The following is a 21,006-nucleotide window of genomic DNA, read 5'->3' as shown; positions in this document are numbered from 1 at the left end:
TACTAAGTACTGAAGAGACACCCATCTAGTATATAACAGGATATGACATCTTGAATTTCCAAAAAAAAGTATGAATTCAGCAGTTCAACACTTCTTCCCCTTCAAATTTCCTTGAAATGATAAATAATAGAGTAATTCTCTCCAAATAATTCCATGTTCAAACAATTATAACACATTAAAACTCATGTAGGTTTATCTAACGACAGTAGTTACAAATTTTAACTGAAAGTTTTTGTTCACTTTTTTATTTATTTTATTTTTTGTATATGTATAGCTCCCACCCACGAAAGTTTTTTTTCCATAAACCTATAGTACATTTGTACCATGGGTGGAATTTGTTAAAAATAAATTATATTTGAAAAGAAAATGTGTTTAATTCTTTATCCAAGTGTAAGCAAACAAAGCTTCATAAGTAGGCTGCTTGTATATAGCTGTTGACTTCACTTCAGTTGCATCAATATCCCATAATGCAGAAACTTTATGGAAGGTCCACTATATTTAAATTAATCCGGATTAATTTAAACTTTATCAATTTCTTGTCAGCTCTTACTAACAAGACATACATTTTCCATATACAAGGAGTGAAAAGGTTTATCACCTTATTATTAAAATACACTGCATCAGAGATAATGTTAAGTTTTTTCACTTGGTTACAAAGTAAATTATATTTCACAAGAAATTATATTCTTGTTTAATTCCTTCCTCATGTGTAAGCATGTGAAGTGCCTTCAACAACTAGGCTAACTGTACATAAAAGCTGTTTTCACTTTACATCAAATGCCTCAGTATTCCATATATCACTTCTGCATTGATTCAACACTGTAAATTATATTCTGGATCAGAGATAATCATTGAAAGTTGTCACTTGGTTACAAAGTAACCAAGTGACAACTTTCATCTTGTAATCATTCACTTGATTACAAGTGAAAATTCTCTGGATTACAGATAAATAATTATCTGTAATCCAGAGAATTTTAATAAGAAGGTATATTTTATTATTTGTATAAGGAAAATATGGCTTCTACACTGATACAAACTTGGTATTTTCCTAGGTCTGGATATGACAAAACTTCAATAAAGGCTAAAACTGGTCTGAGAGTGGCCTTTCCCATAATGTTTTTGTATTACAGGATATTGAGGAAAATGATGTCAACAGCTTCTATATATATATATATATATATATATATATATAAGTAATTAGTAGTGAAGATGTTTCACAAAGTAAACTTTGCTTAGAGCTGGGTAAAGGATTTCACAAGAATATAATTTCTTGTCAAATTTAATATACAAATGTTAATGAGTTTTTAGAGTAGACTTTGAATCAGACAACTTAGCTGAAAGAAACAAAGTAAAACAAATCTGAGTTTGTCACATTCATATACATTTTCTGCAATTATCTTTGAAACAATTTTGAAGCCACATCAGCTAACTAATCATAAGTCCAAACAAGTGTGTCGCAATACCTGATGAAGTAATTTTGGTCCTTGGTTTGGAAAAGTATCATGTAGACATAACTGGTACTACTGACTAAATCTATAATAACATCCAATAATAAATATAGGATATTATTTTCAGATAATAATATTCAAATAAATGAAGGAGTAGCAACAGCATTTAATACCAAATGTGAAAAGAAACATCTTGATTGAAATGCAATTTCAATTAGTTATGTGGGCAAGCTTCAAACTCTTATTCATCAATTTTAATACAAATACAAATTAATACAATTAAATACAAATTTAACTTATATGAATTAAATTAAGAAAGAAAGTAATATTAAACTTCATATTAGAACTGAATATATCATATTTTGCTCTTTTCTATATGCGGATGTTGAACTCCTAAACATATTCAATGCAAGTGCACAGGATTCTATAACTAAATTGAATTACAGCTGTAACAAATTGGACATGAAAATCAGCAATACTATGAAATATTATGCAACAATATTTCATATCAATACTATTTCAACTATTTAAGCATTTTTCAGTGAAGATGATAAATTAAATAAACAACAAAATAAGAAAACTGGTGGGGAGTCAGCTGAATAAATTTATATGGAATAACAGAGAAATTAGCCAAAACACTAAAGCAGCTGTATATAAGACAGCGATCAACTGGTTTTAACTTATGGATTAGAGATAGGTTTGAATGAAACAGTTGATCAAAGGCTGGAGCCCACACATATGAGAATTCTGAGAAAAATTAGGGAAATGAACAAATGGGGATGGCAGAATCATATTAAAAATGAAGATATTAGGAAGAAATTTCAATGTTAGAATTTCAAGCATGTGTAAGCAGAGCTAATCACTGGTAGTATGGTACACATAGACTAAATGGGAGAGAAATTTAGCAGAACAGGTGTTTGATGCTAAGATGGCAGTAAAGAGACCTTTAGGAAGACCAAGATCTATGTGGCCTAAAATAAGAAGTGAAACCCTAGAGGACCAAAATATTAGATATACTGTAACAATAATGGAGTGCTGACAAGTAAGACTAATTTGGAGGAAAACAGTTGATAAGAGATTAGTAATTATGTAAACTTAATTATGTACTGTCATAAAGTCTATACATCCCCTTCAAGGTACACATCAGGAAACAGATAATGATGGTTTGGACAGTGATCTAAGATTCTTTTCTGATAATTTTTACCTCATATCCTTCTTTGATATTAACCAACCACCCTTTTTCAACACTGCTCTCATTAAACTTGTTTACGTAAAAAAAAAAAACTTATTAAGAGGCAAATAATTATTGTGAACAACAAAAAAAAAAAACATAATATAAAAAAAATATTCCACTTACTAATGTTGCTATGCTGTTTCTATTTAGATTTAACTCCAATAGCCAGTCTAATCCTTTGAGATTTTTTACATGCGTTAAATTGTTGTATGATAAGTTGAGAACTCTTAATTCTTGGAGGTGATTAATATTACATATTTCTGCTATCTGTAATTATATAAATATACATATTCATATGTGCAGAGTGAATGTTATGATGTACATATAAGATTATAACTTTTAAGTAATACATATATAAATGATTGGTGTGAATTAAAAAATTTACCATTCAGCTCATGTGTCTGTAAAGTGCTTTATATTTTGAATAAAAAAATTATTAAAAATGGGTTATACAACTCATGCACAGATGATATATGACAGTCTCTGAAACGGTTTATATATACATCTCTCTCTCTCTCCACACACACACACATACATTTTGTTAATTGGTAGGAAATGTCTGTTCTGAATTATGAATTGGAAAATATTTACAAAATTAACGTTACAGGGTGTTCGGGATAAATTTGACATATTTATAATTAATTATATTTTTCCGTAAGTTACATGTATTAACACACACTTCTCTTCATTTAAAAGTTTGGACCCTTCTTCATTCACATACAAGATGTCAGAAAGGATGGATAGCTGGAACCCACCTGAATCATGGAAGAGAATAACTTGTATCATGATGATTCGTGCCCGCCATCAAACTAAGGATATTACGACTGCTGCCCAATGCTCCCTGAATACAGTAAAAACAATCAGGCATGAACTAGAGACTTGCAATGGTGACTACGAGGATGTAGCAAGAAGAAAGATCCCTAGCAGACGATCTGATTGCGTTCGTACAGCAGAATTCCTCGCAAATCTGCAGGAACAGGTGTTGAAGAACCCTGGCATTGGAATTCGGGCTTTGTTCGTGGAGTTGCTAACTGTAGTCAAGCCCTGGATAACAAGGGTAGCCAATGGTAGGCCGTATGTATGGCAGCAGGATTCGGCCCCTTGCCACACCTCTGGGAAAAGTCAAAAATGGTTGTCTGAAAATTTCTACGACTTCACCAGTCCAAATGTTTGGCCTCCAAACTCCCCAGACCTTAACCCCATGGATTATTTTGTATGGGGCGCAGTTGAAAAAGACACCAATCGCACTTCCAGTAATACAAAAGCCCAGTTAATGGATAAAATTAAAACAGTTTTTGCGGCCCTTCCCAGGGAGACTGTAGCATCAGCTTGTTCGAGGTTCCGAAGCAGAATTGAAGCTGTGATCGATGCTAATGGTGGTTATTTTGAGTAAATCTTGTTGATAGTATTGTAATTAACTCTGCCTGTAATGTTTTTTTGTCAATTCATTAAATTTAATAGATACAAAGAAGATTTTCTTTTTCCTTACGAAACTGTCAAATTTATCCCGAACACCCTGTATATTACAACAAAACAAAGTTCTTTTATTTCATAAAGAAAATTCTAAGGCAATGGAATTTTAAAAAATTACTCATCTGTTCTTGTCATTCTGATCATTTTTTTTAACCTTGGTTATTATGCTGAAAATTAAAATGAATATGTAGTGAAGGACTATCATAATGTGTGATCTTCCTCACTGATAATTGCATTTTCATGATGATACAATTATCAGAGAACAAACAAATTCAGGCCTTAGAGCTACTTCTTCCATCTCACCTTTAACCCGGCATTAGTAAGGTGGGAAAATGTAAATAAAGTGGTACGGTGGAGTCCCATACTAAATTTGCTTGCGCGCAACAGCCTGTCATCTATGGTGTCGAGTAGCGGGTTATGGGAGGAAAAGCTATACTGAGGCATGACACACTGCCACATGTTGTTAAAAAGTTATTATAGTCAATTTAAAATCTTTGAGGTCTGTGACACCCCACCTTACTAATGCCTGGTTAAGCTATCAAGTGATAAATAAATTCATTCAAATAAACAAAACAAAGTATACCTGATAGATTACTATATGTTATTCATAGTTCTCATTACTCATTATTCTCATTCATACAGTATCCAGTGGTAGATGTATTTCATCACCTAGTGAAACATCACCACCCTGCTTTTTGGAGATGTTTTCTTCTCACATGTAGTTTGGGTGATGACCTTGCTGGGCATGTGGGGGGGGGGGGGGTGGGGGGGGGGGGGGGTGGGGGGGGGGGGGGGTGGGGGGGGGGGGGGGTGGGGGGGGGGGGGGGTGGGGGGGGGGGGGGGTGGGGGGGGGGGGGGGTGGGGGGGGGGGGGGGTGGGGGGGGGGGGGGGTGGGGGGGGGGGGGGGTGGGGGGGGGGGGGGGTGGGGGGGGGGGGGGGTGGGGGGGGGGGGGGGTGGGGGGGGGGGGGGGTGGGGGGGGGGGGGGGTGGGGGGGGGGGGGGGTGGGGGGGGGGGGGGGTGGGGGGGGGGGGGGGTGGGGGGGGGGGGGGGTGGGGGGGGGGGGGGGTGGGGGGGGGGGGGGGTGGGGGGGGGGGGGGGTGGGGGGGGGGGGGGGTGGGGGGGGGGGGGGGTGGGGGGGGGGGGGGGTGGGGGGGGGGGGGGGTGGGGGGGGGGGGGGGTGGGGGGGGGGGGGGGTGGGGGGGGGGGGGGGTGGGGGGGGGGGGGGGTGGGGGGGGGGGGGGGTGGGGAAGCATTAGTGAAACCTGGCTATCAGAATCAAATATGGTAACTGGGATCAAGTGTAATTGGTATACTATTTTTAGGAATGAAAGATAATATAGGAGAGGAGGGGGAAGTACTACTAATGATATAAGACAATTTAAGTCCAGTTAGGGTAGAAATGCAAGAAAACAATGCTACATTGGTCCTAACTGGACCAATGTAGCAGCAAGTTTGAGGCTATCTGGTGTGAAGTGGAGGCTAACAGAATAAAATGTATGGTTGAATGTTACTACAGACCTGGCAGCTCAGTTACAGGAGAGGAAGAAATGCACAGCCAATTTAACCTAATGGGTACTAAATGAGTGATCATTATTATCCAAACATTTGATTGGGCAGAAGAGAAATCTTATTATTATTTTGGAGTTAAAGACCCATCTGGGAGGAACTTTTATCACACACACAGCTCATCAATACCGTGTCTTAAACACATTCAAACAAAAATTCAGACACCACACTCTCAGGCAAGGCATTCCAATCATTTACAACGCTGCATGAAAAAAACACCCTCTTTATACAGTTTCCAGGAATCACCTCTGGTTCTCCACCGATCTCCCACTTTTTTCTGTAGAACTTCTCCCGCATTGATCTTATAACAACCCCTTACTAACTTGTAGGTCTCTATCATATCTCCCCTCTTCCTCCTGTCCACCAGACTCTGCAAATTACATCTTCTCAATCTTTCCTCATACTCGACATTCCAGAGGCTAGAAACTACCTTAATTCTAGTAGCAAGGCTTATACGTTGGTCAGACATAACTGGTAATTAGTTTACGGAATTAACAACGCATATAAAGTATATTAATTAAAGGTAATTTTAATGAATAACTTCTATATTTCGGCAACATCACGCTGCCATCTTCAGGAATATAAAGATATGGCATGTGCATGCAGGCACTCACAAAGCAAATGAGGAAGAAAGCAAAAAACTAATATTGTTCCTAATGGTGCCCTCTCACAGGCTAATTTGGTAGTCTTGGCAGTTGGGCTGAAGTTCTCATAATGTCTTCTTCTTCTACAGCTTCTCCCACTTAAGTGGGGTCACTGTTTGTTATGAGTCTCCTCCACACCTTCCTGTCTTGGGCTGTCACCACATCCAAGTTCTTCATCTTCAAGTCCTCTTCTACCAGCTCCCTCCATCTCTTCTTTGGCCGCCCACGCTTCCGCCTTCCTTGCACATCCATCTGCATGTCCCTTCTTCCCACATATTCGTCCTCCCTCCTCATCACATGACCAAATCATCTCAAGTTCTCATAATGTAAGTCTCCCAAATTTGGGGTAGTTTCATGCACCCAAATTTGTTGAGGTTAGGAACGTTTTTTAGGGCTGCTGAAGATTCTTTGAATAATCTTTCGTATTTAAACTTGCTGCGATGTATTATAATTCTGTTAACTAATTACCAGAAACTGTCTTAGTCAGTCGCCTTTGGATCCTTTCCAACAACTCTTCATCCTTCTGAAAACAAGGTGACCAAATCTGGGCACAGTAGTCCATGTGTGGCCTAATCAAAGCCATATACAATGGAACAAGAATCTCCCTACTTCTACACGTCAGTGTCCTCCTCATCATTCCCAGAAGTCTTTGTGTTGTCTTCACAATTTTGGCTATGTGTACCTTAAATTTCAGATCATTATCCACTATCACCCCCAGATCTCTTATTTCTTCCATCTCCAACAATACATCCTCACCAAGCATAAATTCTGCATCCCATCTTTGTTATCCAAATTTTAAAACCTTACATTTTGCAACATTGAACTCACATCCCCATTTCTATGCCCAATCACTCAATTTATTAAAGTCTTCTTGTAAGGCCACAACATTTTCCCTACTCTTCATGGTTCGTCCCAACTTTGCATCATCCGCAAACATCTGAATATCTCCATCCAAATCTTCACCAATATCATTAGTATACAAGTTAAACAGACCCCTGATTTGGAGACAGATAGCCAGTCTCCAATTCAATGCACTAATCAAACATTCAACCCTATCTGCTCTAGTTTGACTGTCAACTTATCATGAGATAATCTATCAAAAGCCTTTGTGAAATCCAAGTGTATTACTGTGTATCCTTCTCCTCTGTCCAAGGAAGCAGTCACTTTATTGTAATAAGTAAGTAGACATGACCTCCCTTTAGCAAATCCATGCTGTCCATCAAAGATAATACCACTGTTGTCAACCCAATTCTGGATCCTAGTTCTCACGAGCTTCTCCAACAACTTAATCACAACACCTGACACCCAGATAGGCCTACAGTTTGATGTTTAAGTTCAATCACCTCCTTTATGAAGTGGCACAATCTTGCCCTCCTTAGGAACTTGACCGAATGCTAGACTCATATTAAAAAAATATGTCAAGACTCCCTGGCACATTCCTTCAGAATACATGGTGATATATTATCAAGTCCCACAGCCTTATTAACATCTAGTTGGCTCAACTCCCCATACACCTCTTGCTCACTTATAGTCAGTCTCTCTGCCGCATCATCAACTGCTCTCAATCTCTCCATGATTGAAAGACCTTTATGAACTGCTCATTTAGTATCTCCACCACATATTCTGCAACAACTGTCTTTATACCATTTTCTCCAATCAATGTCATCCTTCCATAATCATTCTTTTGCTGGCTACATAACAAAAGAACTCCTTAGGATTCTTTTTGGCTTCATTAGCTAACTGCTGTTCATACCTCACTTTAGCCACCCTCACCAACCAAGTCACCTGCCTTGCCTGGTCTTTGTAAACCTCAGAATTAGTTATTTCCATTTCTCTTATGCTGCCTCCATAATGCCTTTTTCTCTGTATCATGCTTAATCTCTTTATTCATCCATCTCACACCTACCTTATTTAAAATTCTCACCCTTGGAATATATTTAGACATTGCATCTACTAGATAGTTTTTGAAAATCCTCCAAGCTGCATTGATCTCTTTTCCAGCTAATTCCTCATTCCACGCTGTGCACGCAAACTGTCTCCTGAGCTCTTCATAATCACCCCCCCCTTGTAGTTCCACATATACCCTTTTTTCACAGGGGTCCTTGTACTGCTGGCAAACACCCAAGTAATCACCTCATGGTCACTTTCACCAATTGGTGGATGATTTGATACCTCATTGATAATTACATCCTCCGATGAGATGACCAAATCCAAGACCCTTAATCCTCGTGTGCCCTGTGTTACATACTGCCTGCGGTAGTTATCCCTCAAAAACTCAAGAAACTCATTTTCTTTACTTCCAGTTGCTATCTCTTCATTCCAGTCTATATTGCCATAATTAAAATCACCCATAATGATCACCCTTTTCTCATTTGCTTGGCTTATTTGACTATACATTTCATAATCACCACCATCCACATTATCTATAACAACATCCAACCAAGTATTTGAGTCCATTCACCTCTATCTCACACCATACTGCCTCAAAATCACTGGCACTATTTCCCTCTTGCATCTCTACTTTGTATGGACATAACTCTATCTCTAAAATTAATAGCACTCCCCCCTTCCCATTTTATCCTCACGAAACACATCATACCTTCCATCTCTATTCCTGTCAGGATGTCATCCTCTTCCAACCATGTCTCACTTATTCTAACAATCTTTGGGTGAACAGATGCAATTAGTGCAACCAATTCATCTGCCTTGTTTCTTATACTTCTAGCATTTGTATACAAACACAACAGCTCGTTTCTGGATCTACAGCTAGTTCCACTGATACCACTCATTCGATGTGTTCTCTCCATGCTCATCTGGGGTCATTTCCCTTTCTGCTTATTCATTTTAGAATCCTCTTCAATTCCAACTGTTTCTTCTTGATCCCAGGTCATCCACCTTTCTCACGCTGTGTACTTGTGTCCACAATGAGCCTCCCTGTTTCCATGTTCCTCTTGCACACCCATTCTCTCATTTTCTATACTCATGCCACTCACTTCCCCATTCATAACCACCTTTTCAATCCCTCCTTTCTTACTCTCCTGCTCTTCCACATCACTTCTCCCGATATCCATTCTGACGTGCTTTGGCCTCAATCAAATCATTTATACCTACTAAAACCATTAACTCCATTGCTCGCTCCCTTCTCATATCCAATGCCTCAATCACTCTACTCATTTTACCACCTGGAAAACCTACCTTGTGCATCCTATCATCCAGCACACCTATAATAATGGAGTCGCCATACAACGCCACTCACTCGTCTTTCGTTAACTCTTTTGTGCCATCATGATTTGTTTTAATCATTTTTACCCAAATTTTCTTAATTTCATTCCACATCCATTTCATCTCTTGCCTCATCCAATCCATTACAACTTCCGAATCTCGCGTCATATTCTCTCTATCATTCAATCTTTATAATTTTCTAACTGCTTGATCCCCTCTTCTTATTTTCACTCTCACTAATCCTTTTCAGTTTCCATACTTTCGGTCCATGCGTCCAACTTTCGCTATGATTCATTCTTTCGATTTTTTCCACTTTCAAATTTTGCGTCACTCTATTTCCAGTTTCATTCGTTCTCTCAATTTTGTTTCATTACGCCACTCTCGCCTCACTTTCGTCCGTTTTACTATCCATAACGGTTTTCAAATCACTCGTTTTCTTTTTTTACTGATTTTTTAACATTTTTTCACCCCTCTTTCACATCAGCCTTCTCTTATGATAAGAATTATTATTATTATAATTATTATTATGGGCAACTCCAAGGGGTCCTTAGACTCATCGAGGGAGGCCCTAACATCATGTCAAGAACAATTATTCAACATTCACACAGTATCTTTCATACTTTGCCTTGATTTCATTCACAGTCATGGCACCCACAACAGACTCTAGCAGCTTATTCCACTCATTTACCACTCTCCAAGTAAAAAACCTAGCTCTAACACCCTTGCTAACCATACTGTTGCCCAGTTTCCATCGATGGCCCCTAGTCCTCCCACCACCAGTCCTGTTCTCAAAAATATCCTCTGAATTCATCTTATAGAACCCTTCAGTAATTTGAATGTCTCAATCATATCACCCCTTTCCGCCTATCAACCAATTTCTGCAACCCACAAATCTTCAACCTGTTCTCATAAGGTTCATTCCATAGACCTGCTATCATCTTGGTCACTTACCTCTGGATCCTCTCCACCTCCTCCCCATCAAGAAGAAACCCTGCTACCCAGATCTGGGCACAATAGTCAAGATGGGGCATTATCAAGGCTCGATACAGAGGAACAATAACTTGCTTGTCTCTGCTCGTCAAAGTATTCTTCAGTAACCAAGCGATTTGATGAGCAGATTTAGCCACTTTTGCAATGTGCCCCCTAAACTTCAACTCCTATCCACCAACACTCCCAAATCTCTGGCCTTGTCAATCTCCTGGAGTACAGTTTCACCAATGTGGTATACTGCTGCTAATCTTTTAACCCCAAAATGCATAACCTTATATTTTGCCACATTAAATTGACATCCATTCTTCTTAGCCCAGTCCTCCAATCTATCCAAATCATCCTGCAAAATTTTGACATCATGTGTATTCACTATTGCTCCACCCAACTTTGCATCATCAGCAAACAAATGAACAGTTCCTCTCAGATCCTTTCCTATATCGTTAATGAACAAATTAAATAGTAGTGGTCGAAGAACAGAATCCTGCTGAAAAGGATTAAATATAACGTGATAACGTTAAAAATAACGTGATCCTGCTGATAAAGGATTAAACTAAATCTATTATATTATAACAGAATCCTGCGACACACCACTACTGAATAAACTACTCTCTGATATCTCTCCATCAACCACTCTCCTATCCATCTCACCCTACATCCATCCCCATATGCTGCAGTTTACTGATTAGAATTCCATGTGGTATCCTGTCAAAGGCCTTAGCAAGGTCCAGCAGTATCACTGTAAACCCATTACCCTTATCCAGTTCTGCCGTCACTGTGTTATAAAACATGAGTAAGAACAGAATGAAGAGCAATTTATTTAATTATTATGAGACAACTTTCTCAAGCAGCATGTGTAAGAAGGAACTCGAGGTCAAAGAGTGTTGGATTTGTTCATAGCATCAGAAGGGGGTCTCTGTTTAGAATAGGACTATTTTACCACCAATTGGTGAGAGTGATCATGTTGTGCTTTCTTGGGAAAACACATTATATTGATGTTTCCATTAGAACAGGTTACATGCTGAACTACAAAGCTAGAAATTATGATCAACTTAGGAGAATACTACCTTTGTCCCATGGTATCAGTTACTGAATGGGAAAAATGTCAGCAATGCATGGGAGTCTTTGAAAAAGTGCTTAAATCAGGCAGTATCTGAATGTATCTCTAGTGTTTGAAGAATAAATATGTTGGAAGTGAAATGGATGTGCAACCTTATTAAGCAAGAGATCCACAAGAAGGAGATGATGTGGAAAGAATATCGTGAGAATAAGAGTGAGAGAAGTTATGAAACATATAAAGTTCAGGCCATGAAAGTAACGATTATTGTACAGAAAGCCAAATCAGAGTATGAAAAAAAAAAAAAAATTGGCCATGCATGCTAAAGACAATCCAAAAGAATTTTATCATTAGGCCGCAAGCAAAAGAAAGAATGAATGTGAAAGAATAACTTTATTGAATGCAGATGATATTCTATTATCAGAAGCTAATGAGATTGTTCAATTAATGAGTGTTCACTTTGCTAAGATATATCAACCAGGTGTATGTAACATAGTGCTACTGCTATATTGGATAAAGAGTTACAGGTGCATGAAAATGAGATTGAAGAGCTGTTGCATAACCTAGATAAGAATTTGTCAATGGGAATAGATGAAATATCAGCAGGTTTGCTACGGGAATGTTCAGCCATATTGGCTAGGCTTTTCACATGTTTGTATAACGTGAGCCTCAGCTCAGGAATGATACCACAGGAATGGAAGGAATGTATGATAGTTCCATTGCACAAGAGCAAAAACTGATGTCTAACTACCGACCTATCAGTATCTCTAGTGTGGGAGTGAAGATTTTAGAGAAGTTTGTAAGAATTTGCATACAGAAATGAGTAGACAAACAAGCTATACTCAGCAAGGAGCAGCATGGGTTTTGCTAAGGCATTTGATAGGATATCAGACGAAAGGCCGTTGCATAAACTGGAGAATATGGGATTGGAATATAAAATCTTGACTTGGAGCAACAGACAGTCGACAGACATATCAAGAAGTGGTATATGGTGGGTGATTTAAGGTGACCAGTGGTGGTGTACCTCATGGTTCAGCTCTTGGTTCATCATTGTTCAGTCTATACATTAATGACATTAGGAATGGTCTAACAGAAAATGTGCAATTCTATGTTGGCATTCAGGGATGCTACTGATATCCAGCACTTACAAAATAATATGAATAAGCTGGAAATATGGGCAAACAAAAATAGTTTATCGGTTTAATTTTAGTAGGTGTAAAGTTATGCACTTTGGCATGATGAGATTTCCAATGGCATATATCCTCGACTGGTGTCGAATCTAGCAGGTGAAAAGACATACTGTCAAAGAGCTCCTGAAAGATTTCTGATTTTTGATGATTTATTAAGTGTTTTCTTAGATTTAATTGTGTATTTTTAATATATTATTGTAGTTTTTTAGTGTAGTTATTGTACTAAAGCATTTTATAACATAATTTCAGAAATATTTTTAGTTTTTACTACTCTTAAAAATGGTGCTGAAAACTTGTTGTAACAAGGCAGTGGCTAAAGATAAAGTTGCTACTGAGGAGAGCAGTTGTCATGAACAAAAGCACTGCCAGTGGTGATGATGATAATTTATCTGAGGATACATTGACATTAGAAATAGCTCAGTTAAAAGAAATTATTAGGAAATCAACCAGGGAATTGGAAAAACGTTTGACTAAACTTTGACAGGATAAGAAAAAGGATCAGAACAAGAACAGACAGGAAAATACTAAACATGGTAATCAAAATATTAATAATAACAAGGTAAGTCAGTTAATATCTAAGAAAAAAGAGGTAATATGGTATGGTGACTCAATTTTAAAATTTGCGCTTGCTGAGAGAGTCACCACTTCTAGTTAACCAGGAGCGAAAATTAAAAATATGAAACATAATCGAAAACCAAAAAAGAAATTTAAAAGAAATGGTAGTTCTGGTAGGTACTAATAATTTAAGTGGTAACAAACATAGTACGAGAGAAGATATGAAAGGTCTGTTGGAAGAAGTGAGAAAGAATGTGAAAGAGTGAAAATTGTAGGATTATTACCTAGATATGATAGTACTAAGTTAAGAAGGATGGTGAATATAGCAAATAATTTCAATGCACAGGCTATGTAGAAGATACGGATGTGAGTTTTTAGACGTGTGGGGTGTGTTTGATGGCTGAAAAGATTTGTATAAGAATGATGGCCTAAACTTGAATTCATTTGGCATCGGACACCTCTAGAAATCAATTCTTGGTATGAGACCTAATGCAGAGGGGTCAGGAAAACTAGATCATCAAGGGAGGAATGGGAAAAATGTGTGTGAAAGTTCAGCTATGGTATGCAAACGTGATAAAGATATGATTGCCTTCGAACATGGTTATGTATGTGGTGAAGGAGTAGAAAAATATGCTTTGGGTTTGGACGTTTTAAGTATGTCTGAGGAGGGAAAAGAGAAAATTCTAGAACAAGACCAAAGAGATTCCATATCTAATTATAAGAATAGGCTAGGTTGTAATTTATTATGTCTATACACAAATGCCAGGAGCATTAGAAACAAAGGGGTCGAGTTTGTTGCTTTATTGAATACGATGTGACCTAAGGTTGTTGGTATTAGTGAAACCTGGCTATCAGAATCAGATATGGTAAGTGGGATCGAGTGTAACAGATATACTATTTTTAGGAATGACAGAGGAGATAGGAGAGGAGGAGTGCAACTAATGATATCAGATGACTTAGGTCCAGTTAGGGTAGAAATACAAGAAAACAATGATGGTAACAATGTCCCATTTAGTGATGAGTTTGAGTCTATCTGGTGTGAAGTGGAGGTTAACAGAATGAAATATATAGTGGGGTGTTGCCACAGACCTGGCAGCTCAGTTGTAGCGATGAAGAAATGCATTGCCAATTTAGCCTTATGGGTACCAAGTGAATGACCATTATGGTTGACTTTAATTTTCCAAACATTGATTGGGTAGAAGAGAAATCTCATGATAGGAAACAATAGGAATTTATTGAATTGTTGCAAGACAACTTTCTCAAGCAGCATGTGAAAGAAGGAACTCATGGTCAAAGAGTGTTGGATTTGCTCATAGCGTCAGAAGGGATCTCTGTCAAGAAATGGCTATTTTACCACTAACTGGTGACAGTGAGCATGCTGTTCTTTCTTGGGAGGTATCTACTAGTATTGAAGCTCTGATTAAAACAGGCTACATGCTGAACTACAAAGCTGGAAATTATGATCAACTTAGGAGAACACTATCTTTGGTCCCATGGTATCAGCTACTGAATGGAAAAATTGTCAACAATGCATTTGAATCTTTGAAAATGTCTTGAATGAGGCAGTATCCAAATGTATCCCTAGTATTCAAAGAATAAATAGGTTGGGAGTGAAATGGATGTACAACTTTATTAAGCAAGAGTTCCACAAGAAAAAGATGATGTGGAAAGAATATCATGAGAATAAGAGCAAGAGGAGTTATGTAATATATAAAGCTCAGGCTAGAAAAGTAACGAGTATTGTGAAAAAAGCTAAAATGGTGTATGAAAAGAAATTGGCCATGCAAGCTAAAAGGCAATCCAAAAGAATTTTATCTTTATGCTGCAAGCAATAGAAAGAACGAATGTGGAAGAATAACTTTATTGAATGCAGATGGTACACGAGTGTCAGCAGCTAAGGAGATTGTTCAATTAATGAGTACTCACCTTGTTAAGATATATCAACCAGGTGTATGTAGCATGGTGCACAGTGCTACTGCTATGTTGGATGAAGAGTTAGAGGTTCATGAAAATTAGGTTGAAAGGCTGTTGCATAACCTGGATAAGAATTTGTCAATAGGGACAGATGGAATATTAGCCCATTTACTAAAGGAATGTTCAGCCAAATTGGCTAGGCCTTGTATAACTTGAGTATAACCTTGTATAACTTGAGTCTCAGCTCAGGTATCATACCTGAGCAGGAAGGGAAAATGTATGATAGCTACATTGCACATCGGTGGTGCAAAAACTTATGTGTGTAACTACCGACCTATTAGTATCTATGATGTGGCAGTGAAGATTTTAGAGAAGTTGGTAAAAACTCCCATACAGAAATGGGCAAACAAACGTGCTATACTCTGTAAGAATAGCATGGGTGAGTTTGCTAAAGGAAGGTCATGTTTTAGCAATTTGCTTATGTTTCATAATAATGTTATGGCCGAGTTGGATAAAGGGAATGGATACACTATGATAATGTTGGATTTTTCAAAAGCATTTGATAGGATACCACACAAAAGGCTGTTGAGTAAACTGGAGAATATGGGATTATATTCCAAGTCAAGAGATTGGAATATAATCTCTTGACTTGGATCAGGGAATGGTTGACAGACAGATATCAAAAAGTGGTATACAGTGGTTGAAAGTTTATTTTTCACTTGGTTAGACTATAATAAATTTAGTTTAATCCTTTATCCAAGTGTGAGCAAACAAAGTTTGCACCTGAAAGTATCTTCAGGACTGGGGTAAGGTAGTACAACACTGGACAACTCGTTGCAAAGGTGGACCAAGCTAACATCACTCCTATCTAAGTATCTCCCATAATGCAAAACACATCTCCTTGCAGATATGTATAATGTTATGCATTAAGGGAAGGGCCACTACTCAGACTAGTTTCGACCTTTATTGAGATCTCTTCAGTGGGAGCCAGGCCCAGAGTTGGAGATACCATGCAGAAGCAATAGCGATGTCATCTTTACCTATAGGAGTTGCCAAAAGTTTACAAAAGTTAATAAACTTTCAGGAGTTGCCTGAAAGTATCTTCAGGACTGGTCCTGAAGATACTTTCAGGTGCAAACTTTGTTTTCTCACACTTGGATAAAGGATTAAACTAAATTTATTATAGTCTAACCAAGTGAAAAATAAACTTTCAACATCTTTCTCTAAATCCAGAGTAATTGAATAAAAAGGTGGCACACCTTTTGGCAACTCCTATAGGTAAAGATGACATTGTTATTGCTTCTGCCTGGTATCTCCAACTCTGGGCCTGGCTCCCGCCGAAGAGACCACAATGAAGGTCAAAACTAGTCTAGGTAGTGGCCCTTCCCTTAATGCATAACATTATACATATCTGCAAGGAGATGTGTTTTGCATTATGGGAGATACTGAGATAGGAATGATGTTAGCTTGGTCCACCTTTGCAATGAGTTGCCAGTGTTGTACTACCTTACCCCAGTCCTGAAGATACTTTCAGGTGCAAACTTTGTTTGCTCACACTTGGATAAAGGATTAAACTAAATTTATTATGGTATAGAGTGGGTGCGAATCTGCCAGATTTAAGGTAACCAGTGGTGTACCTCAGGGTTCAGTCCTTGGGCCATTATTGTGCAATCTATACATTAAGGACATCAGGCAGGGTTATCATCAGATGTGCAATTGTTTGCCAATGATGCAAAGATAGGTAGGGAAATCAGGGATGCTACTGATATTCAGCAATTACAAAATGATTTGAATAGACTAGAAATCTGGGCAAATGAAAATGTCTATCAGTTTAATGTTAGTAAGTGTAAAGTTATGCACTTTAGTGTGATTAGAGTTCTAGCAGTATATTATATTAGTGGGGTTATGCTACAAGAAACCAAAGAGGCAAGGGATCTTGGTGTATTGGTGGATAAGAATATAAAGTTGAAAGGTCACATAGCAAAAGTTGCAAATACAACTCAGAGGATAATTGATATGTTGAAGCAAACCTTGACATGTAAGGATAAGGAAGTAATTTTGCCTCTTTATAAGGCTTTGAGAAGACCACACCTGGATTACTGTGTGCAGATTTGGTCTCCTGGGTTCCCAAGGGATAAAGAAGATGTAGAAAGGGTGCAAAGAAGAGTTACAAAGATTATATCTGGATTATGGAATTTAGATATGAGGACAGATTGCAAGCATGTGGATTGCAGATTCTGGTTAACAGGAGAAAGAGGGGTGATATGATGGAGGTCTATAAACTTTTGAATGGGTGTTATAGCATTTAGCATTTCAACTGATGAATTTTTTTGTTAAATGGAAGGTGGGAAAAGAACACGAGGGCATCCATGGAAATTAAAGTTGTTCACAGTCAAGAAAGGATAAGAGCTAGGTTTTTCTCACAGAGAGCAGTGAGTGAGTGGAATAATTTGCCTTTATGGGTAGTGAGTGCATCTAGTGTAAATGAATTTAAGGGAAGGTATGATAGCTGGTTTGGGTGATTTATAGCCTCCCTCGATGAGTCCTTGACTGTCTGGAGGTCTCAGATAACAATAATAATAATAATATATTAGTGGGGTTATGCTACAAGAAATTGATGAGACTAGGGATCTTGGAATAATGGTGGATAGGAATCTGAAGTTCAAAGGTCACATAGCAAAAGTTTCAAATACAACTCACAGGATAATTGCAATATTGAAGCAAATCTTGACATGTAAGGATAAGGAAGTCATTCTGCTTCTTTATAAGACACTGGTACAACCACACCTGGATTATTGTGTGCAGATTCGGTAGTCTGTATTGCAAAGGGATAAAGAAGCTCTGGAAAGGGTGCAAAAAAAGAGTTAGAAAGATTATATTCAAATTATGGGATTTAGATTGAGGACAGATTGCTAATTTGTGAATTACAGACTCTGGTTAACAGGAGAAAGAGTGGTGATATGATGGGGGGGTATATAAACTTTTGAATGGGTGTTATAGGATATTGTCTGATGAAATTTTTCATTATATAGAATGTGCATGGGGAATCCATGGAAGTTAAGTTTATTTGCAGTCAATAAAGGGTCAAGATCTAGGTTTTTCTCTAACAGAGTAGTGAGTGAGTGGAATAGTTTGCCTTTAGAGGTAGTGAGTGCATCTAGTGTGAATAAATTTAAGAGAAGGTATGACAGCTGGTTTGGGTGATTTATAGCCTCTCTTGATGAGTCCTTGACTCCCTGGAGGTCTCAGATAATAATAATAATTACTGTTTCTTTAAATTAAATTCCTGCATTGCCTATCAGGGCATGATGTAACCAGTCTAACAACAATAACAACCCAAACATGTACCAACCTTGTGCTTTGCCTTCCCATAAATACCCAAATCAAGTAATGTACATTTAGTGACATTTCAAAAGACTCCTAACCTGCTCTTAGAAAGAGTATCACTTCAATATCTGTTTCTCACATAGGGAAAGGGGTTTCTTCTCAGCCTTTGTCAAATCACACATACCCCTAATGGAGAAGGATATGGAAATGACACCATGATAGTCAGTCTTCCCTAACAGCTAAACCCTGAGTCACTCTCTGGATGCAAAAAAGACAAACTAACCATTTCATCCCTCTTACCCTTAATACAAAAGTGTAAGTCAAATATATATATATATATATATATATATATATAGACACACACACACACACAATAGGAAAAATAATAATAATATTAATAAAAAAAAAGAATAAGCAAAACACCATTGTCTCACTCAGAATCCACTTTTGGGAAGCTTTCCCCAAAACTGGAGGGAGACCCCCCCCCACACACACACACAAAAAAAAAAAAAGTGTAAGTCCCATAGGAAAATCCTGTTTGGGCTAGAACTATCTCTATAAACCCATCCTCGCCTTCAGGAAAGAAAATTTTGATCTTTCCTGTCATCTTCTCTCTTAAAGTCTTCACAGACGACTTCCAAGTCTGCTGCAGTAGACCTGTTGCTGGAAAAATTGATCATACCTGAAAAAAAAAAATGCTGATAATGACAGTACTCAAGAAACAAGATAGCAAGCAACAAAGGTACCAGTGAGAGAGTGGTCGAAAATTGCTGAAACCACTCTACCTATGACTATTAATAAATACAACCTTTTCTGTTTTTGGTGGGTGAAAATCTAATACCACTGACAAAAAAGTACAAATTATGCAATTAGTAAAAAAGATCTCATATTCAAACACATGCTGTTTTATAAAAAAAAAAAAAAACACTGGCTACTACTAATGATAAACAGCACAAAGAATGTTAAGTATATGGCCCAGTGGGTTAATGTCCATAAATAATGTAACTTTATTCCATAATTTTTTAAAAATTAATTTTAAAAAAATTATAAATTTCCTGTTTGAAAACAGCAATCATGTCAAAAGATACTGGGCACAACATCTGTTTTTTCGTGTTTCTACCACTTTTACATCTAGATGACATTAACATCACGGAAAAATAAGGCTGCCCTCTCGTCACCAGTCTTCTAATTAAACTCATGTACAAGTTTGAAACTATCATCACATTATAACATGAACAACTTACCGAATGCTGCTTATGTTTTTTGTTTTTTTTTTTACAGAGAAAACAACAGAAAAATCATTGACAACATAGATGACATCTCTATATCCTAGAATACTTGGTTAAAATGGTATCCCTATAAATGTGCTACTACAAACAATTTCATGTTGAAAGTTTATTTTTCACTTGGTTAGAGTATAATAGATTTAGTTTAATCTTTTATCCAAGTGTGAGCAAACAAAGTTTGCACCTGAAAGTATCTTCAGAACTAGGGTAAGGTGGAGCAAGCTACCAACACTCCTGTCTCAGTATCGCCTATAATGCAAAACACATCTCCTTGCGGATATGTCTAATGTTATGCATTAAGGGAAGGGCCACTACCTAGACTAGTTTCGACCTTTATTGAGGTCTCTTCAGTGGGAGCCAGGCCCAAGTTGAGATACCAGGCAGAAGCATTAGCAGGTCATCTCTACCTATAGGAGTTGCCAAATGGTGTGCCACCCTTTTTTAATAAATTACTCTGGATTTAGAGAAAGATGTTGAAAGTTTATTTTTCACTTGATTAGAGTATAATAAATTTAGTTTAATCCTTTATCCAAGCTTGCTCCACCTTTGCAATAAGTTTCCCTGGTGTTGTACCACCTTACCCCAGTCCTGAAGATACTTTCAGGCGCAAACTTTGTTTACTTACACTTGAAGAAATACATAATCTGACAAGTACTGTCAGATTATGTATTTCTAACAGCATCAATCCTAGGATTCTCCGCATCAAACTGTTTTGCTAACTTTTCTTTGCACCTTATGTGTTTAAGTGACAATATTACCTAATATTTTATTCTTGGAAAGTTTAATTTAAATTATAATCAAGTAAGAAAATTTTCTACCACCAACTGAGATTAGTTGTGCACACACATTCTTGAATGCTAATGTCTTACTTCCTAATATCTTCATTTTTAATATGATTCTACCATGATACCATCTGTTCACTTCCTTAATTTTTCTTGAAACTCGTTGATATCTTTGGTTTCTGTCTTTGATCAGATGTTTTATTTATAATCCAGCTCTCAGATCCATAAGTTAAAATAAGATAAAAGCCAGCCATTAAGCTATTGTTCCATTTTGCTCACCTTAACATTTGGAAAACTAATGGGGGTCATTAAAAGCCAGC

General features: G+C 37.6%; 1 protein-coding gene across 3 annotated transcripts in view; it reads right to left on the bottom strand.

The window, feature by feature from the left end:
* LOC150099834 (leucine-rich repeat-containing protein 49-like) overlaps positions 1–21,006 on the bottom strand; it is an 853,241-nt gene that overhangs the window by 536,883 nt on the left and 295,352 nt on the right. For all 3 annotated transcript variants that reach the window (XM_090403687.1, XM_090403689.1, XM_090403688.1), the window contains exon 8: positions 2,806–2,949. In XM_090403687.1, coding sequence (XP_090259813.1) covers positions 2,806–2,949 — 144 coding nt within the window. The remainder of the gene's footprint in view (positions 1–2,805; positions 2,950–21,006) is intronic.

The sequence above is a fragment of the Typopeltis vanoorti genome, chromosome 14, assembly GCF_054136105.1.
Source record: "Typopeltis vanoorti isolate ZY-2024b chromosome 14, IOZ_Tvanoo_1.0, whole genome shotgun sequence".
In the NCBI taxonomy this organism is placed as follows: Eukaryota; Metazoa; Arthropoda; class Arachnida; order Uropygi; family Thelyphonidae; genus Typopeltis; species Typopeltis vanoorti.
Note: the sequence above shows the minus strand (reverse complement) of the source record. Positions and strands in the feature narration are given on the sequence as shown.